Here is a 20,082-nt window from a genome sequence, read left to right as displayed (position 1 = left end):
GACATTCGCTAGCACCGCCACTCGATTCGTTTATCCGATAACAAAGATTCACCGACGGAAATCGGCAGTGGCGATTTTTAGCGATCGCTATCACGATTGCGAATTTCTCCAGATTTAGTCGCGTGGATCTAGATCGAATTCGTGGACTGTTTATTTCTTTGATAAGAGATTGTTGGATAGATGTCTCGTGGCTGTTACGTTACGTTACGACGTCTCCCAAATCACCGTCGCGATTGATAGCGCTACACACCACGGTCGCATTTCATGGTCTCGTGCTGGTCTACGATCGTAAACAGACCTTGGAGTTCCCCGAATTTCGCAAGCAACTCTCTACAAGACTTTTATAGATAGAAAGATAGTGGCGGGGACAGACTTCTAGACACAACATTCGCGTAATTGTATTGAAAAGAATCGAGGCACCGATGATCGCCCGGAGGCGATGGCCATCCGGAAAAGGACATCCCAATGCCGGGCGATCCGAAACAAAGGGAAGAGAACGTTGATCGCGGAAGCGCGAATCCTTGGGGGCCCCACCTCTCGCGAGTGTCGCGGAGTTCGAGCTACAGCGCGGTAGAATCCGGTTCTGTCAGCCTTGGCCGGCATTTTTCTCCGCGCAAACGATTTGGAAAACTCGGCTGGCCTGTGGCCCGGCTTTATCCCACGAGCAAAAGCGTAACGGTTCCGAGGCCTGTTGTGCGCCGGCATCAACAAAATATCTGTGTACCTGGCCTGGCCTGGCCTGGCTCTCTGTCCACGTGCTCCCATAGATCGTGGGCCGCGCGCGGCACGTGATCCTCGCGTGGCCCGAGCTCCGATTGGCTGGCTGGAGGGGTTAGATCACGTGCAGAGACAGTGATCCAGCCCGAAAACAGCTGGTACACCCTCGCTCTCTCTCTCTCTATCTCTCTCTCTCTCTCTCGCCTCCGCGTTTCGACAAACTTTCCATCGTGAGCGCGTGCTAGCCATCGCCGGGCCTTCGGCCGCGTTTCTCGTTTCCTCTCTCGCCTCTCGCCTCTTGCACCTCTCCCCCTTGCCATCGATGTACTATTCTCGATTGATATGACGAATTTTAGGGACGCCACGAGGTCTGTTTATGTTCCACCGCTGGCACGAGACTCGCGCTATCGAGACGCGAAACGATTGCCGCGCGAAAAAACGAAACGCGCGCCCCGGTCGAGAAGAACTGCTATACCAAATGAATGTTACCTCATCGATCTTTTTCAGTCTGGTGCAAGATCGATCTGTTTTCTGGAGGTGGAAGCTAGATCACCGCGTTTTAATTGATCGATGACTCAAATAGGAAGATTCGCGTATTAAATAAAATCTCGACTCCATTTTGTGCGATAAGTCGACTGATAAACCAACGGCTAAAAACACGGGTAAAATGCTAACTCTTTATTTGTTCTGGATCTATCTTTGAACGTAATTTTCCAGTACTCCTTCCTAGACGTCGGAAATATTTCTGATTTTATTTTCAAGCGTGCAACTTATCTAGTCGAACGTAAAGAATGTAAGTTTTCGTATCGGTTCTTGCAACAATCGACCGGATCACGCGTGCAATTGGTGGTTTCTGCTCGACGCGACAAAAAACGGATCAGCGTAAAAACCGGCGGCAATTCGTGTCCGGCCGACGATAATGCCGTATCACCGTCCAATAATTAATGGCGAGACTATAATGCACGGCTTCAAATACCGCGAACCCGATAAAACGCTCGATTTCGGTCCACCCATTCTCCGGTTTTCCAATCGACCAACCAATCGCAGAAACTGACCGCTGCGATGAGATCATTGCGTCATCCGTCGCATTTCGATATTCCCCCTTTCCAAACGAATTCACAGAACCAACACATTTCCATCTTTCAACATTAATTTTTATATCTTTCTTTCCGACTATCGGAAGAACTTCCGAAAATAATAACTGTTTACAGAGCGATCGCGCGAAACGTTTAAACGCGATATCGAACCGCATTGTATTTTCAACTTGCACAGCGCACGCATAAAGCCTAGTCTAGGTTTTATGCAGAAATGGGTAATTACGTATGTTTGACATTTCCCTAATTTCGCAGCGTTTGGAAAATAAGTTCCCCGGTGCCCGGACTCGAACGTTTCCGTCGATTACTGGTTTCCCAGTTGACCCAGTATAATTATCGAGTGAAAGGCCGAGCAACAAAACGAAAACGATTTCAATCGCGTTCGAGCCGTTTTCGTCGGTCACCATTTTTCTTTTTATCGTCGGAAAAGATGACGAACGGGCCGAGCCGGCTACCGTCGCTAATCGGAAGCTAAATATAAAAATATCCGCACAAGTGCTCGACCAACGAATACGCGCGCGACGTCGCTGAATAATCAAGCCGTTTTTCTGCTCTGTCTACAAAGTCCTGTATTTTTTCGAGAGAGGCGAACAAACGACCATAAATTCGCGAATCCTGTTTCTACTCTTCATGATATTCTTCACGATTTCCTGATTCGTTTATGCTACCGTAAGTACCATAGGATAATAAATGTTGACGTCTTTTACAGGGGAACGAACGTGTCACATATTAAATGGACTTCGATCGAATCGACGCGTATTTTAATCGAACTTCGATCGAAATCTGACGAATCGATCTTTCAATTTGGCTTCTATTGGAAACGATACCATCGAACAGGAACACTCTATTAATAGGCGATGATAAGAGATAGCGGCAGCGTGTAGCGAAATTTTCTGGAAATCGAGTTCGATTATTTGCACTGCAACCTAATTGCAATTGTAAAGTACATATTATGCATACAAGAATTTGCATTGCAATCGAGAATTAGAAAAGGAATGACCAGAACACGTTCGATTGCTATAAATATTTTTAATCTTTACTTGTTCGAAAGCAAAATCACAGCTACATACGAAGTGTGGTTCCGGATACTCATTCATAATAATAATAATAATAATATAATAATAATATAATAATAATAATAATAGAGCATATTAATCAATAATTAATAATAATAATAATAATAGATAAAATTATATAATAGTTTTTTTCTTTTCTCTTACATCCATACAGCAGGTATTTTAATACTAATGACCGTACGATAGATTCTCTCTAAACTTCTTCAAATAATAGTACGTTTTCTACTGGTATACATCTCTCGTCCCTTACGCATATCCACACCCGCACGCATACATAAAACATACACGGATCCCATTCGCTCGTTCTCGCACGCATACTTTCAATATGTATCTCGATCGGTGTATCAAACGATCTCGCAATATTTCCACATTTATTTATATTTATATTTATATTTATATATATATACTTTTTTGTTCTCATATATATATAATATATAGGCTCGATAGTTATAAGGCAACCTCAGTTCACCGTCGCTCCTCGAAACACGTCTCAAAACCGTTTCCGTTTCCCATCGGTGTCTCCGCTTCCCCCCCTCATCGATCATCCATGGGCCCCATATTCGGGGACTCATCAGAGTTTGGTTCGCTGTACTTCCGGTTTAGACTGCGCCGACCCCCACTCATGGGTCGAGGCAATTAATTATTTTACAGGTCCTCTCTTTCTCTCTCTCTCTTTTTTTCTTTTTCTCTCTCGTAGTAGTAGCAGTTTCAGGTTCGAGAAAGAGACCGATCCCTTACTATCGCGGTTTATGGCACTCGTTTCAATAATGGCTGGCCCGCCTGCGCCGTCTCTTTCTCTCTCTCTCTCTCCCTCTCTCTCTCTGTTTCTCTCTCCCTCTCTTCGATTTCCCTCGATCCCGAGGATTTTTCTGATCGCATTTCCCCGCGGTGTCCGCTTTCGTCTGGAGACATCGGACACCCCGGAATAAGGCTCCTCGATCTCTCCATCCGAGTTTCTTTGCGGGCAACGAATCAATCGCCTATAGTCCGAGCAGAGAGAATCGTCGCGCGAGGTCAAGTCCTACCACCTCGAAAATTTGGAGCGTGGGAGGAGCCTATGAGTGAGAGAGAGAGGGAAAGAGAGCAGAGTGGAGGCGGCTCCTCCCACTGACCATGAGAGAATATTCAGTACGCTGCGATATCAGTCGGTTATCATGGGTTTCGTTGGCGTTTTCATGCTTGTAGACCATGGTGGAGGCATTTGTTGAACTAATCGAAACAAGTAGATTAATTTGTGAAATCAATGCGACGTATGTCTATACAGTGTTATAAAATTTCTATAAAAATGATTTTAGATTTAGAATAGTTGGAAGAGTTCTAGATGGTTCAGCAACACCTTCTCCATCGTCCAATAATCTTTGAAACAGTTCCAAGCGGAACACCGAAGTTCGTCCTGGCTACCCCTAAAAGGCGAATCATGTGTTCAAAATCCACGGTACAGAATTTTTATCAGGGCGATTCATAGGTTCTTACAATTTAGATTTTTTTAATGACCACTTTTATAATTATCGAGAATTATACCGTTTCACAGAAGTATTTATTTGATAAAAAGATTCGTTAATTAACATTGCTATGGCTAGACTCCGATAACAGGACGAACTTCGTTTCCGCGATTACAGCTGTCCGAAGACTACGCTTTATCGGTCGAGCAGGGTTCAGTTTGCACGAAGAAAATGATCTCTCATTGAAGTAACGTCTCACGAAGTTCTAATAAATTCAACGGGAAGATTTCTCCCCCATTGTGTGTTCTAGGCTATATCTCGGTGTCGCCGTTTCTCTTTCGAATTTCTGTTTTAAGGCACTAACTATCTCTATACTCGTCTATGTTGCTTATTGTTCGGTTTCTGAAGAGGATTCGCAGACAAGCTGCGGCTTTGTCGGAGCTAAGGCACGGTCCTACAAGTCCAGGAGAAACTCTAAAGGCACCCCTAGCGCTTCTCACGCTGCCACGCTATCGTGCGCACGCTCTCGTTTCTATTTTTTTTTTCTTTTACGGAGATACAGTATACAATAGACTATACTATCTGCTACGTGGTACATTTTAATCGTCGATCCTATACGCGTCTCTTCTGATATTATTCCTTATTTCTTAGATTCTCGTAGAGAAGGCTTTTAAAATTAATTTGAGAAAATTCTGACGGATGAGTGGCATGGTGTAACCTAAATTCAGTTAGCCCTCGAAGTTACTTCGTGGTTTACCCGATTCGGTATCAAGGAGTTCGATACTTCTCGGACGATATAAAAATCTAGCTAGGTCTAGTGAAGATGGTATTCAAAGTGTCTAAGAGGTCTTCGACAAGGGATGATGGACGCCATGATGTCCAAACAGAAGTTTACCGGCTTCCGAATCGAAGCCCAGTCGATATAAAAATCTAGCTAGCTTCGGCTGAAATCGTGAATGAAATAAAGCTTGTCCGATGAACGACGGGCGCGATCGTAAAAGGGGGGGTGAGTTTTTTTGGGGGTGAAAGTGTCGGAGGAACCGAATCCTCACGGACAGAGATAGCCCCCCCTTTCGCAACGAGACACAATCGTCGAGTGCCCAAGCATCGAACCTATAAAAATCGCGCGCGATAATTACGGAAATTCTCGCGAGCGTTATATCGTAATCTATTGTCCTCGGAAACGCCATCTCTGAAACCGTGAAATTAGGGAAGCAGTACCGCATGGTCGTTGAGCATTCCCCAAGGCTGATAGTTGCGAGAATCCTTAATCGATCTCGTAGAATTAAGACACGCGAGCGTTGACGATCTATTCTCGTAGTTAAATCAAATTTCTCGTTCGATCGACGAGCACTCGAAGTTCGATCGTCGACCAAAAAAAGCTTAATAAAAGAGGATCGCTTAAATAAAAGTCTCGTCCGTCCGTGTCCGAGCTCGCGCTGTTTAGAGTATACCTCGCATATACTTTCCCACTGTACAGTTCGCAATATACATTATATACTCTTTAGTTTCATGAAAACGTCTCGGCGTCTTCGTTTGCGGGAACCGGCGTACGGCTCCGTTCGCCACGTTCCGTTCCACTCGCTCTCAAAGTTCTCTGCTCTGTCGCGTCTCCGGCTGGCAGTCTTTTTGTTAACTCTCGGTTTAGCAATACTGTTCGTAAAATACGATTAACGTGAACGGGTACCCTCCCGGCCGCGGCACGCGTTCCCCCCGAGGAAGCGTAAAATCTTTAGTACGATTCGATTGACTCTGTCGAACAATTTGGTGGCCGGAACACGGCGTACGCTCGACAATGTTCACCAAAGATCATTTTATTCGGTCGTCTTCGTGTCGACACGCGGATCCTAGAGTCGACGCTAGTTTTACGGAAACTTTTTGATCACGATATACAGGGTGTTGCATTTAATACAGGCCGTTTCGTGCGCGAGGAAGAACAGCAGAGCCTCGATTATCCGAGCTGATCGAGGAAACGGATATTCAGAGGCTAAAACGGTTACTTAATTAAAGTGCTAAATTAAGTCTTGTACTGAGTGAACTAGTCTTGACTGATATATGTACAATAGGTAGAGATGCGTGTAGATCCCTTTAGATCTTATTTACATGAACGACGCGCTTGGATAATAAGGAATACAGACATCGGAGATGTCGGATAATCGAAGCTCTGCTGCGTTGAACTAATGAACTAACCAATCGAATTCTTTTTTTTTAAATATATATCGTAACCTTGTTTCAAGCTGCAAGAGACAAAATGGCACGGCCTGTTTCGCGTGGAACACTCTGCGTAGCTCGCTCTACTTGTTCTATTCGTTTCAAGAGACATCGCGAACGACATTCTCCGCCGCCCGTAAAAAGCTAACGAAACGGAAGCTGTGACCGAGACAGCAACAAAAGAGAATTTAGCGGTCGCTGACGGCAAAGGGATCGTTCCGCCGTCCACGACAAGACCACTCTGTCGTTCCACTGAACCATCGATCGATCGACAGACAATCGTTCTCCGAAGTGACCGACGCGGCGGTGCGATGGTGCGATGGACTAGACACGACGCCATATCGGAAAAAAAAGGAATTGCTTGGCTCGCTAGCACATACCGATCCTATCAATGGTTCCCACTATCGCCACTAAAATCGTCGATCTTTCCGCTGGATCCTCCAGAACCCACTCTCTCTCTCTCTCTCTCTCTCTCTCTCTCGCACACACTCTCCCGCGCTCTCTCTCTCTCTCTCTCATTTTATATATTAACTATCTACTCTAGGAGCTAAGTCGCCGCTGCACCACGCGGAGGGTACACGCTACTAAAAAGAAAAAAAAGAAACGACAAAACAAAAAGAAAGTAGAAGTAGAAGTAGAAACAAAAGAAAAGAAAAATGTACAGGGTCTTTTGCTATTAAATATTACAGTTTGTCTTTTTCTTCGCGCTAAAGCTATACGGTAGACTCGTCGTCATCGTTTTATTGTCTACGGTTCTGTACCAGGTCTCTGACCAACGAACACCTCCTATACATCTTCGAGCGTGTCTTCTCACAATCCCGGAAGAATCACGTCTGTATGTTCTGCGTCGAACTCGGCGCCAGCTGGTATTCGTGCCCGATGGCAGATGGCAGGTAACGGCCGAGGTTTTCCCGACGGTCGGTAAAATAAATATCCTCGTAAGTACGAAGAGCGATCGAGACGGGGATCTCGTCTCGATCGCCGACCGACGGTTCCGTGGATCCCTCTCGTCGACGGTTGACTGATCACGTGATCACTGACTAGGTCGGGCTGCCCCTGATCATGCGGATCGCCACGAGGATGCCATCCATGGTCGCTCTGCGGGGAATGTCTACGGGGATATACGCGTACGGGGTTGTCTTTTGCCGTCCCGGTGCTTGAATCGAATGGTCCCTCGCGATCCAGTCGGTGCTCCCCGTTTTGGGAACACGTTCAACGGGGACCGGGGGGTCAAGCTCGGTTCACCGTCTTCGTTGAGCCTCCTCCGGCGAACAGCCGCTCGACCAGGCGTCGTTATGTGTCCATGTGTCTGTACTTGTGGGCGGACATCTGGGCAAGGCCCAGCACCGCGTACTGACACTGCAGACAGTGGTAGTGGGTCTGCTTCCCCGAGTGCTGGCACTGCACGCCCCCGCAGGGCTGACTCGGGGTGAACTTTTGGAAGCCGGCCGCCGCGATGCTGTCCAGCTTGGCGTGCTGCCGCCGATGAGCGACCACCTTGTTCGTGTCCGTGCACACGAAGTCGCACTTCAGACAGTGGAAGTGCGAGGCCTTGTTCTGCATCGAGCCCAGCGAGGACGTGTACGCGCACTGCGCCCTCCCGCAGGGCACATTCGCTCTGTATTGCTGAAAGTCGCCGCCCATCAGCGTGTCGAGCCGCTCGTGGCGGGCCGTGTGCTGGACGAACCGGGTCTTGTCGCAGAACGAGTAGCCGCAGTCCTGGCGCATGCAGTGGAAGTGCGTCTGGTGCTCCCGGTATCCGCAGTGGGGGTACCTGCAGTCTTCGTTGAAACGGAACCTGAAACCACAAGGTATTCGTTAGACGAAATGTATCTTTCTCGCTCCACGGAGTGGTCCACGTCTCTTGGTCCGTCTCTAGAAGGAAAATCTATACTGCGGCTTCTCTACCAACCTGACGTATCCTTCTGGCACAGGCTCGTCCTTCAGCATCCTCATCGAATGATGCAGCCTCTGCTTCTTGGCTTCGGGGGAATTGCTGTCGGACGGGGAGAGGGACCTCTTGTTCAGATTCAGGTTGGCCGCCAGCGAGGCCAAGGGGTTCTCGTCTCTGGTAGGAGGTAGAAAGTTCGCCGGTGGCAGGCCGGGAGCAAACATGAGCCCCGGCGCGCCCGTGTACATGCCGCCGTGTTGCAGGAAGGGCGGCAGAGCCTGGTTCATCAGGGCGATCTGTTGATTCATGGCGGCCATCACCGCGGGACTCGGGAAGTGGAATCCGTGGCCGAGGTCCAGCTCGAAGCTGGTCGGGACGGGGGATTGTTGAACGCTGGGCGGCAGACTCGGCTGGGATAACTGTCCGTTCTCGTTGGCGTCCATCACCGAGTTGTTGCCCTCGTCCCTGTTGATCTCGCTCGGCTCCCTCTTCACGCTCGGAACGTTCTGCACGCCGACGTCCGCGCCGCATCTCGCCGGCTCCATCTTCACTTCCTTCAGCTGATTCTGCTGGTTCATCTGACCCAGGGTCTGCTGCATCTGGCGCTGCATCTGATTCTGGAAGTTCTGAATGTTCTGCGCCATCTGAGCGTTCTGCGCCATGAAGTCGTGCTTCTGGGACAGCTGGGCCAGGTACTCGTGCTGCAGCTGATTCGGCACTTGGTTCGCCAGGTCGTGCTGCTGCTGGCTCAATATGGCGCCCGTCGAGTGCTTCGCTATGTGAGCCACCAGTCGGTCCAGCTCGGAGAAGGCCTGGTTGCACGCGTTGCAATGGTAGTGATTCTTTCGCTTCAGCTTGCAGAACGGACGGCTGCAGCTCTGCTCCGGACCGTAGAGCGTGTGCGGCGAGGAGGAGCTGGTCGATGGAAGAACCGGAGACTCTGCAATAGTAATAGCGCGATCGGTTAGACAGAGACACCGAGAGGAGATCGCAGGATCTTGAGACTGGCTGGCAGACGAGGCGCAGGCAAACCCAATACGCAGGGGAATTTTTCATCGCGTATATACAGTTTGATCTCTTGCCGCAACCAGTTTGCTTCGATCGTTGACACTTGGCTCGACACGTTTCTCGTTAGATCGACGATCGCGAATCTTTCGAGTTCTAATCTCGGCGTCGGTTGAGTAGGATACAGATCGATCTTCGAAGCTCCGGATCAAGATGGACCCGATCACCATAGTAGTCCAAAGGGTTAAGGACCCCAAAGCACGCGGATTTGCCAATATGTACATCACTGCGCAACGATCGAACGTCTCGCAAACTGTTACCTCAAGATGCAAAGCTTCCGATCGAAAATCATTTTCCCGTTGATCGCAAGAACGTCCGACGACGTTTTTTAGATAAGGCATATTAGGTTTGCTATGCTCCTCGGCTGATTCTACGCTAAGAGAACACGTTTTTCAAGGCAAGAAAATCTGTCGTCGATAGAGACACGAACCTTGATGCACGGAAGTTCGCATGGATAGCACGACGCCCGGAAGTGCAGGTTCACTCGGCGGTCCACTGACCGGATAATAGGTGCCTGCCGCCCTCACCACTAGCAACAATCAACCAAACAACCAACACTTCAAATATACCTCCCACTAGAATTACAACCACCTTGTACAATAGATACATCAGACGCAAAAAAAAAACGATGTACAAACGCAACGACGAAAAAAAAAAAAAAAAGAAATGGGCGATGGGACGTCTCGCGACGATCTACAAATCTTTGCATAGTTCTTGAAATGATCTTTTTTGGTAATTTATCGATAAAATCTCCGGAAGCGACTACCACAGACTGTAGATCTTGAAAATTTGGTTTAATTCAAGAGAATTCGCGTAAACGCTGCAAAGATTTGTAAAAAAGATTTGTAAGAAGGCTGTCCACAGCAGCCTGTCGCAAAGGTAGCAAAACGCAACGGCAACACTACGCTGTTCCTAAAAAAAATAGATGGTTACGCGTCGCTAGCAAAAACGGCAACGCGAACGTCCTCTCGCCAAGCAACGAATCCACACCGAGAACTCTCGATAGGGGTGGCGGTGGTGGTGCTGATGTGTTCGAATATACATTGTGGTGCGTGTACGTGCAGAAACAAAAGACATGCAGTCGACCGACTCTGACTCGGGTGTCACTACCAAACTCGGAACTCTATGAAACAGTACTGTACAGGTGTGCACTGGGTTCGTGTCCGACGATCGCTCGCCACTTACCGGTGGTCTTGCTGGCGTCCGGGCTGGGTATCTCAGCCTCCTTGTCCTCCATCATCGACCTGTTCTCCATGTCGGAGCTGTTCAGACAGTCCTCGGGTTTCTCGATCAGCTCGGCGGGATTCTTCACTTGGATCCTGGGCTTGGTCTCGTGGACGAGCTGCTGCTGGGACGTATGATGATGATGATGACCGTCGTGGATCGAGCTATCCTGATTGGCGGGCTCGTTCTGGCCGGCGTGCTGTTTCTCGTGGAGAGCCATGGTGGAGTATCTGACGAAGGAGTAGCCGCAGTTGGGCCTGGTGCAGTGGAAATGTCTGTTGACTCGGTTGCTGTGGCAGCCGGCTAGCCGGCAGTCCACCATCTTGTCGAAGAACGCGAAGCCGGTCGGTATGTCGACGTTGTCGTGGAAGTCCTTGCTGTGCATGAGCAACTGGTCCGGCCTGTCGGTGGAGAAGTGACACCTGGCCTGGGAGCAGTGATGGTGTCTGGTGGACCTGAGGACGCAGGCGGGATCCGGACAGCCGTCGGGATTGTACGTGGAGAAGCCCTCGGGCTCCCCGAGACTGTTCGAAGGCGAGATGCTGCCCTCTCGATCCTCCATCAAAGGATTCGCCGTCAGACTGGGCGTCTGCGGCTTAGGCAGCTTGAAGCTGGTGAATATGGCTTGGGGGGAGTCGTGGGTGTGAGTCGCGGGGTCTCCCCCGGACCAGATCTCGATCACGCGGTTCTTCGGCGGCCTGCCACGCTTCCGCCTGAACATGGCGTCGATGTTGGTCAGGTGGGTCAAGGTTACGTCCGAGGAGAGAGCGTGGGAGGAGCAGGAGAGGTTCAGCTGCCTGCTGTACTCGTGGATCTTGTAGTGCTGCAGCCTGCGGAAGGGCTTGTCCGTCGAGAGGATCACCTCCCGGCAGTTCTCCCAGTTGCAATGGTAGTGCTTCTCCTTGTCGGCGTACGGGCAGCCGTCGTCGCAGCCGCCCTCCTCGAAGAACGCGTCCGTGATGCGCTCCTGAGTCTCGTGCTCCCGCAGATGCTCCCTGACCTCGCGAGGGTCCCTCAACGCGGCGCCGCATCTGTCCAGGCCGCAGTGATGATGCTCCCTGCCTAGGTGACAAGGGCAGTCCGCGTTCCCTGGCACCAGGTACGCCAGCTCGGTCGTCGTCAGCTGACTCTGCTGCTGTTGCTGTTGCTGTTGCTGCTGTTGCTGTTGCTGTTGATGCTGGTCGATCGTCATCGTCGAACTTCCGCTGGCCGAGACGGTGGTCGTAGGCGCGGTGAGGTCCATCGCCAGGTCGCTTCCGCTCTGGAACGAGTCGTCCAAAGAGTAGTACGACGGCGATCCTCGATCCTCGTTCGAGCTCTCGCCGTTCATGCTCAGCGACAAGCTCTGGCCGCTCAGGTCGTCCGGCGGCCACGAGCCCGGAGGCCTCGAGCCGCCCACCGAGCTGATCTGCTTGTACTTCCGGTAAGCCAGCTCCGACTCGTGGCGCTCGTGTTTCCGCTTGTGGGAGTACAGTTGGCCGGCGGAGTGCAACACGTAGCTGCAGTGCGGCCGAATGCAGTGGATGTGGTTGCAGACACGGGAGAAACGGCACTGCTCGAACGAGCACGCCTCCGACTTCATGAACTTCTTGAAGCCGTCGCGCGAAAGCTGTTCGTCCTTGATGTGGTACGATTTGTGCTTGTCTGAAAGGAGGAGGATCACGTCAGCGGGGAGGAGCAAAGCGATTGAACCACTGGCACGAATGCTATGGGGATCTAGAGTAGAGAAACGTCGCAACTGGATCCGGAACGACAACGATTCCGGATGGTTCTCTGGCAAACGAGTCTAGCGGATACCTCTCTCAGAACTAGGACTACAAAAGCACAGGCGTTTCTGTTGCAGGTGACCGAGGAGTGGTGGCAACTTGGACCGAACACCATGAAGCGGACAACACTTTGCGCACGAAGGAGGTAAATCGACGGGACAAGTACGTTTAAACGGTGATAGAAACGGTGGTCGACGTTGTGTAGGTGTAGGAACGATGCGCCCTACTACATAGTTCGCGGATGAAATAACGAGCAGAAGGAGATGGTTCTTACCCATGTCAGCCTTGTTCTTGAAGGTGAACCTGCAGCCGGGTCTGCGACAGTGGAAATGCGTGGTCCTCTGTCCGACGAAGGTGCAGTGCTCGGTAGCGCAGCTCTCGGTAGCTCGAAATCTCTGGAAGCCCTCTTGTATGATGGCCGAGTCCTTGCGATGGTAATTAGCGTGCATCTGCACGTCGGACGTGGATATGTAAACCTTGTCGCAGTTCTCGTGGATGCAGTGGTAGTGGGTCTGTTTGCGATTGTGCGGACAAGCGCGGCCCGGATGCCTCTCGGAGCAGTCGTCCGTCGGCGAATACCTCATGAAACCGTGCTGCAAAGATTCGTCCCTCTTTTTGTGCCACTTGAAATGCCTGATCATCTCCTCCTTCTTCACGAACACCCTACCACTGCAGTCCAGACAGTGAAAATGCTCGCGGCAGCCTAACTCCTTGCAGTAGGAACTGCCGCACTCTTGGCCCGACGTGTACCGCCTCACGTATCGCGAGTAATCGATTATTGGTTGGGACACCGAGCTTTTCGAGCTACCGATCAGCGTGTCCGCGACCGGAGACATGCTTTGTCTCAGCAGAGCTGAAATCAGAAAATTATTCGATCGATTATTAATTTGATATAGTTGTTGCACGCTTTTTGTATTCGCCGCGCCGCGCCGCGTCGAACAGGTTTCTGTTTGGTCGGACGAAGGTGAAAGGGGTCGGGTACCGTCGAGCGTGAAGGTAAATTCTCTGTCTTGCCGGAATGCAGCTGGCAAGGTAGAAATGCATTGCTACGGAAGGTTACAGAGTTATCGGCCCTGCTGCACCAGCTGTTTTATCTACCGAGTTCTTCGATGCAGTTTCGAGGCGCACAACAGAGCAGCTACCGATGCACTTATTCGCAAGCGGTTCGAATACGTGCACAACACGTTTAGCCGCTCGTTGAGCAATTACTTCTTTTTTCCAACAATCAATAAATTCATTTTAGAGGCAGTTGGCACCGATCTCATTTACAATTTGCAAATGAATGTACTGTGGTTTAATCGATAAATAATTGCAGATCCAAAACTTAGAATAATATTTAAACAAATGGTGGAAAGGATGCAAGGTTTTTTTGAAGCGAAATACGACTCCACCACTGATAAAAAAATAAAATGGCATCGATAAGAATTAAAAGCAGCAAACCCCTACGCATAGGGTACGGCAATTGGGGAATAATTAGTTGACATTAACGAGTGGATACTCTTTGACACGATGCAAAATCGCAATCGAGGACAAGGTCGAACCCCGAATTGCTAAAAATCCTCCGGTTGATTTCGTAGGAACATGATTCCCACCGGTCCCAGGAATCCCGCGAATAACCGCGAAATATGTAACCGAGGGGGGAGAATATACAGCGTGTCCCCCGCCCCCCTTTTCGCCGGAAACCGCGAGCCGAGCCGAGCCCGGCGTGCCCCTTGCGCGCGCGAGGGCCCGGGCCGATTCCGAGAAATTCCTACTTGCCGACTGCGAGCGAGCGCGCGTTTCAATGCGTTCAGAAACGAGTTTAAAAATTGTCGAATATTTCTCTTAGGGGTCCCCCTGGTTCTCGCTCGGTTTCTGCGGGGATGGGTATAGTATAGGCCGTGGGTTTTATGCGCACGTGTGTACGCGAACGGAGAAAGAGAGAGAGAGGGAGAGAGGGAGAGAGCGCGAGAGAGAGTGGAAGGGTTCCCCCCGGCTCGCGTCTCGACGGTCGAAACGAAAGAAAAACGAACAGCCAGAAAGGAGACGAAATGGTAAAGGTTGCGAGGGAGAGGCCCCGAGCATTATGCTCCGGCATTATGTTCCGCAAACTATCGGGAACCCGCGAGGAACACCCGGATGCTTCTCCGAATCAACTGTTGCGCGATGCACCGGCCCCAATCGTCATCCAACAATTTATTTCGTTGCAGATAACGCGCATAAATAATCGAATCTTCAACGTCCTCGGGACTTTCAACAGCAAAGGGTTAAACTTCCAGAAACTTTGAAATTTTTTCGCCACAAGAAGTAGCAAACGCGATGACAAACATCACGGAAGCGATGCACTTGTTGCATTAGAGCAACATGGAGCTTTCGAACGGTGCAACGAACAGTTTTAGGAGGCGACGAGTTAAGAAATTGATGCGGGAACGAACGATTAGCGAAATAATATGCACCGTTGTGGCTTTTAACGAGTTCCAAGGCCAGGTTCCGTTCGACAGTCGGTACCGCGGCCGTTTTGGCACGCTTCCTGCGACGCGGCTCGCATAATTAGGCGTCAACAAAATGTCTGACGTTCCCGGATACGAGAGAGAGAGACGAATCACGGGCTGTCTCTCGCGGTTTATTCTTAATTAATACCAACCGATCGAGCCTTGACCCCCAAGCTATCTCAGTCTCTCTCTCTCTCTCCCTCTCCATCTCTCTTCTCTTTTTCCCATCCGTCGTTTCGCTTTCGTTCTCGTCGCGACAAGAAACTGCGGCTGTAAATTCACGCGGATCAGAATTTCCTCGCGAACGTGCGCGCGCGGAAGAAGGTGGCTCTAACGAGCCGCACAAAACACGCAGCTGCGTTACATAATTACCGCACGCCGGAGGATAGATTAATAGCCATAACCGAACGTTGCGTAATAATACGCGGGACCGTTCCCGGTTCCGTTGAACGCGAATTATTAATTTAAACGGCGAGCCGCGAATTCGGCACGCGACGATCGACTCGCGCGATCCCGTCGACGATTTGAACACGCTTTCGTTTCGGAATCGAGGTCGGAGAGTATCGATAATCGATGTCGGAATTTGTAAACGCTCGATACTCGGGTTTCACTCTTACTTTTGTCGCGCGGCACCTGGCGATTCGCGAAGACGAAATTTCCCCCAATAAAGTCCAGAGAATTCTGCGGTATTTGAAAACGTCGAGGAGATATTCGCGAGCGTTTCGTGGCGTGCACCGCACGGAGCGCTTAAATCGGTGGATCCCGAGCGCGGAGGCAGACACGAGGGATTAATGTCCCCCCCATTGTGATCCGATCGCAAGTTTCGGCTACAAGTTGCTATAGAAAGTAGTTCTAAGGGGCGCCCGGCGAGATCATGCCACCCACACGGCGCGTCTCAAAAACGCCGGTCCGGTTTTTTCTACCCGGGGTCGAATAATAAGAGAAACGTGACACGGCTTAAGGGGGCAAATCTTAAAAAATATGAGAAACTCGGGGGACGACACGCACCAGGCTGCCGTGCTCCCCCCTCCCCTCGACGCCCCTTTTCCTACCCTTAACGCGAGATCCACCTTTCAGGCAGAACCCTTTCTATTCGTGGTTCTTGAAACTCGCGACGAGAGAGAGAGAAAGAGAGAGAAAGAGAGAGAGAGAGGGGGGGCAGAAAGGTCGGAAGGCCCCAGTAGCTTGAAATTTTCAAAAAGCCCGATCCTGAAAAGCAGGCCCCCGTATTTTAACTCTCTCCCTCTCTCGCCGTACCGCTCCTCTCTTTTCCTCTCCCTCTCCTGTTTTCGTCCTCCTTTTTTTAATCATTTAATCCGCGTGGCCTCGACGAGCGTAACCCTTTATGCGAGCCTGACCTGCGTGCACCCGAAATCCTCGAGGACGCACGACCCACACGCACCCGGAGAGACCCCGCCTATAGACACGATTTCATCGAATGGGAGAATTCAATGAAACTGTTCCTGCCTTGCCGCGATACGTTGAAATCTCCCAACTGAAAATCTTGTCCCTTGGAATTAAAAGAGTTCGTTGTTCCGTTCATCCGGGGGAGATTTTATTTTTTTTTTCAAATTTATTGTGCGTTCGCAGTTGCGCCCCGCAAATATTTCTTTGGAACGACAGCCCAGCAGAGAAGTAGTTGTCAAGCTTGCGGGAGGAATCGAAGCTGCAAAAGCGTATTTCGGATCTAGATGGATGATATCTATTTTTATTTTGCAACGGATATATCTTTGATGCAGTAAATTGTTTGAATGTATCGATGATAATGTTCGAGGTCGTAAAAAAAATTGGATAGGCTGGAAATGCATTCTACGAGTGCATTTATAGGGGTTGCATCCACTAGAAATGCGTTCTGGATATTTCTAAAGGCGCGCGTCCTTTATCTAACCAATATTCGGTAAACATTTCCGTACGCGAAACTACAACGCAATCGGAGAATAATTCCAAACGATCTGACCAACCCCCACGAGGGTTAAGAATAATAATAATATTTCAGAGAGCCGAAAGGGGCGCTTCTCGTTCGATATAACGTCCATTCAGTCGATTCTAAAAATTATTGTTAATATCGAAGTAGCTCCCGGGTTCCAACGAATAATTAGCCGTGGACCCTCTCGGAGGGTGAAAAGAGGTCTCGAGCGCCAAAATACCCAGGGGGATGATTCCAACTAGGAAAAAAGAGATCGGTCCAAGTAATTATACTCTAACAATTCCACGCGGAAGCAATTTCGTCGGCCGACCCGGCGAATAATTGACTGTCAACGGTTCAAGGGGGCAGAAGGGGGGTACACGTTCACCTAACCCACAAAATCGCGTGTTTGGATAATGCGTCAAGTGCCCGCTGCGTCGCGAGTCCGTTCTCTCCTTGCGAAGGGCCCCATTCAGCCCTTTTCCTTCCTTCCTTTCTCTCTCTCTCTCTCTCTTCCTCGTCTGAAGGAGAGGGCCTAAATATCGACAAAAAAAACTCCCAACGGGCAGCCGCGCCTCTCCACCCGCCCCTCTCTCGCCTGGTACCCCTTTTTTCGACGGCCCTCGTCACAACATTGTTTCCGGAAAAACGGCTCCGGCAAAGGAGTAACCGGCCAGATGCGATTTAATGAGCCAGAATAGAGACTGCGTTGAATCCGGGGACGTTGAGATGAGGGGCGAGGGGGATGGAAGCGCGAGCGGCTGGTGGGAATATTGTGACGGTGAGTTTTAATATTTTTGATGAAGCTGCAAGGGTTCGCCGGAGCACCAACGGAAGCGATCAACCGCGAGATGCTGTTTCAACCCCCAAATATTAACTTCTGTTTCACTGACTTCCATTTTTCATCGAGCCTCCGCTACGGGTTTTTATTGCCGCGGATTTTTGGCTCCGTTGAACTCTCTCTCTCGACTGCGACGTTTACGACCGCTGAAATGCCGTTCGTGCAACATTCTTTTCGACACGATTAACTCGCGGCATGGGATTTCCAAGGAAATTTACCATTAATTATTTTAATACGCAGGAGTAGTTATCTAAATTTTATCTAACGTAGTTAAAGAAAAATTCACCGAGTCTCTTCTTTCAGCACCAACTGTATATATTAGAATTTTCTAGAGACCTTGTACAATTTTTCTATAGAATTAATTTTCATATAGATTAGCAGAGTATAGCTGTGTTGAATGAAAAGTTGTGCGCAGAAAATCGCGTGTAGTTTTTGCTGGGCAAAGGCGAGCGAAGCCGCAGAAAAATGCGCGAACGGCGGCGTTCCTGGGAACGCGGTCGAATCCACGGATATCGCAAGTGCCGGCCGCTATAAATACCGTTCATAAATCTCGCGAGTGGACGGTCGAGTAATAATTAGGAAGGCTCAGGGTAGACAAAGGCGTGAATAATTCTATCGGCAGGGAGGACCCGGGGTGGCGGAGAGAGATCGTAAATTCCCGTAGTCGGAAGGAGGCAGTCCGAGAAGACGCGTTCGTCGCGCGGTTCTTCTCGGCCATCTCTGGAGAGGCTCTTCTTCCCTAAAGAAGGAAACGACGTTAATTATAATGATGGTGCGCGCTCGGCCACGTTTATTTCTGGTCCGATTCCATGAGTCGCGGCCGGCCAAAGAGAGAGAAATTCGGGAAGAACGAAGGAACGAACGAACGAACGAACGGAGGAAGAAGGTGCTAAACGGATAGCGCTCGGAGAAACGGGACAGTAGAATGGCGACCATAACGTAATTTTGACAGAAATAACGCCGTCGTTGCTCTCACCGAGGGACAATAAGTCCGCGACACTCTCTCGCGGAGGATCTTAGAATAGTTTTAGTGTCCGCCTTACGCGGTTTCTCGCTTTCTCCTTTCCTCGTCCGAGCTACTCGCGTGTCCCCTCTTTCTCTCGCCAGCTTTCGCCCCCTCTTCGGTTCCACCTTCAACTTTCCCGTTTCAGCTCGCTTTCGGGTGACCCTACTGGCGCCACCATTTTCATGGGTGCGCGAGAATTTATACTTCTATACTTCGCTCGTTCCGACAGAATTCCCAGGAACCGAGCCTTCGGAACCAAGCTACGAATTCGATTGGAAATCTGCCGACATTTGCTCGAAGATAAGAGCCACTTCCAACCCTCCAGTTGACGCTGGGACTAGCAAACCTTCGTTTTAATTCTTTGCTTTATAGCAACGACCGTACAGAGATTCGGTAAATACGGTCTCGTTCTTGGTAAAAGATGGTGCTATTCTTAATTCCGTCTTTCGCATAAAAATTCGCGGGAGGAGGGGAAGATGGTAAAGAGTCGCTGAAAAAAAGGGAAACCTCTCGATCCCCCCCTGGCTCGGTAGAATGATTAGGTCTCACGAGGAGCCATTCATCCCGAAGGCAAGATCGCGGAAGGGTTTTCTTCCGAGACCAGGAAGGGGGGGCGAGTTTCGTTCGTCGTTCCCTTTGATCAGCGGAGCCTCGAGTGTCAGGGCCGAATCCCGATGCACCGAAAACGGGATTATTCATCGTCGTCGATTATTCAGCGGCTCGAGTCCATCGTCGAAGCCTTTCGTGAGGAGTGCGGAGAGAGTTTCGGAGAGAAACAGAGAGAGATAGAGAGAGCGCTGTGCGTGAACGAGCGAACGCGCGCGCGTACAAACGGTCGTTAAAGCAATCGAGCCACGTGCTACGCGCGTCTCCGTCCTTCTCTTCCCTGCTCGCCGCGCCGCGCCGCGCCGCACCGCACCGCACCGCGCCGGTTTCTAAAGGCGCATTCATTAATGTCGCGTATGTAGCTGGTATCGTTTTACCCCTCCGGCGAGGCGCGGAATTTTTTTTTTTCCTTTCTTCGCCCCTCTCCAACCCCCTTCGTTTTTTCATTATAATCTAGCTGCCCTTCGGACGTATGGATTTTTCGGGCCACTGTTACACGGACATGCTACTTAGTGTCAACCCCCTCTCTCTCTACCAACCGTGGCCGTTCTTTTCACGGAGCCGTGGCGGCTATGTGCAACCCGCCTCCCCCTCCTCGCTCTCTCTCTCTCTCTCTCTCTCTCCCCCGCCCCTCTATGCGCTATACCTCGTTTCTCCCTTGGTCATGGCGGCCGTGTTAAATTTAAACGGGGGGAGGGAGAGGCCGGTCAGGGGAACAATCGTTTCCGGAATTATTGACCGAGTGGACCCGAACTGGGTTAATCGT

The 20,082-nt window shown here is 50.2% G+C and overlaps 1 protein-coding gene across 2 annotated transcripts in view; it reads right to left on the bottom strand.

The window, feature by feature from the left end:
- Positions 1-2,721: 2,721 nt before the first annotated feature.
- The window catches only part of LOC144469467 (zinc finger protein castor homolog 1-like), a 34,903-nt gene continuing 17,542 nt past the window's right edge, over positions 2,722-20,082 (bottom strand). Inside the window, exons 2-6 of one of the 2 annotated variants that reach the window (XM_078179797.1) lie at positions 12,761-13,339; positions 10,682-12,364; positions 9,927-10,025; positions 8,453-9,371; positions 2,722-8,338 (exon numbers count right to left, since the gene is read on the bottom strand). In XM_078179797.1, coding sequence (XP_078035923.1) covers positions 7,834-8,338; positions 8,453-9,371; positions 9,927-10,025; positions 10,682-12,364; positions 12,761-13,339 — 3,785 coding nt within the window. In that variant the 3' untranslated portion in view covers positions 2,722-7,833. The remainder of the gene's footprint in view (positions 8,339-8,452; positions 9,372-9,926; positions 10,026-10,681; positions 12,365-12,760; positions 13,340-20,082) is intronic. The other variant, XM_078179798.1, reaches the window with a different exon arrangement.

The sequence above is a fragment of the Augochlora pura genome, chromosome 4 (assembly GCF_028453695.1).
Source record: "Augochlora pura isolate Apur16 chromosome 4, APUR_v2.2.1, whole genome shotgun sequence".
Classification (NCBI taxonomy): Eukaryota; Metazoa; Arthropoda; class Insecta; order Hymenoptera; family Halictidae; genus Augochlora; species Augochlora pura.
This window is presented reverse-complemented; position numbering and strand designations above follow the sequence as displayed.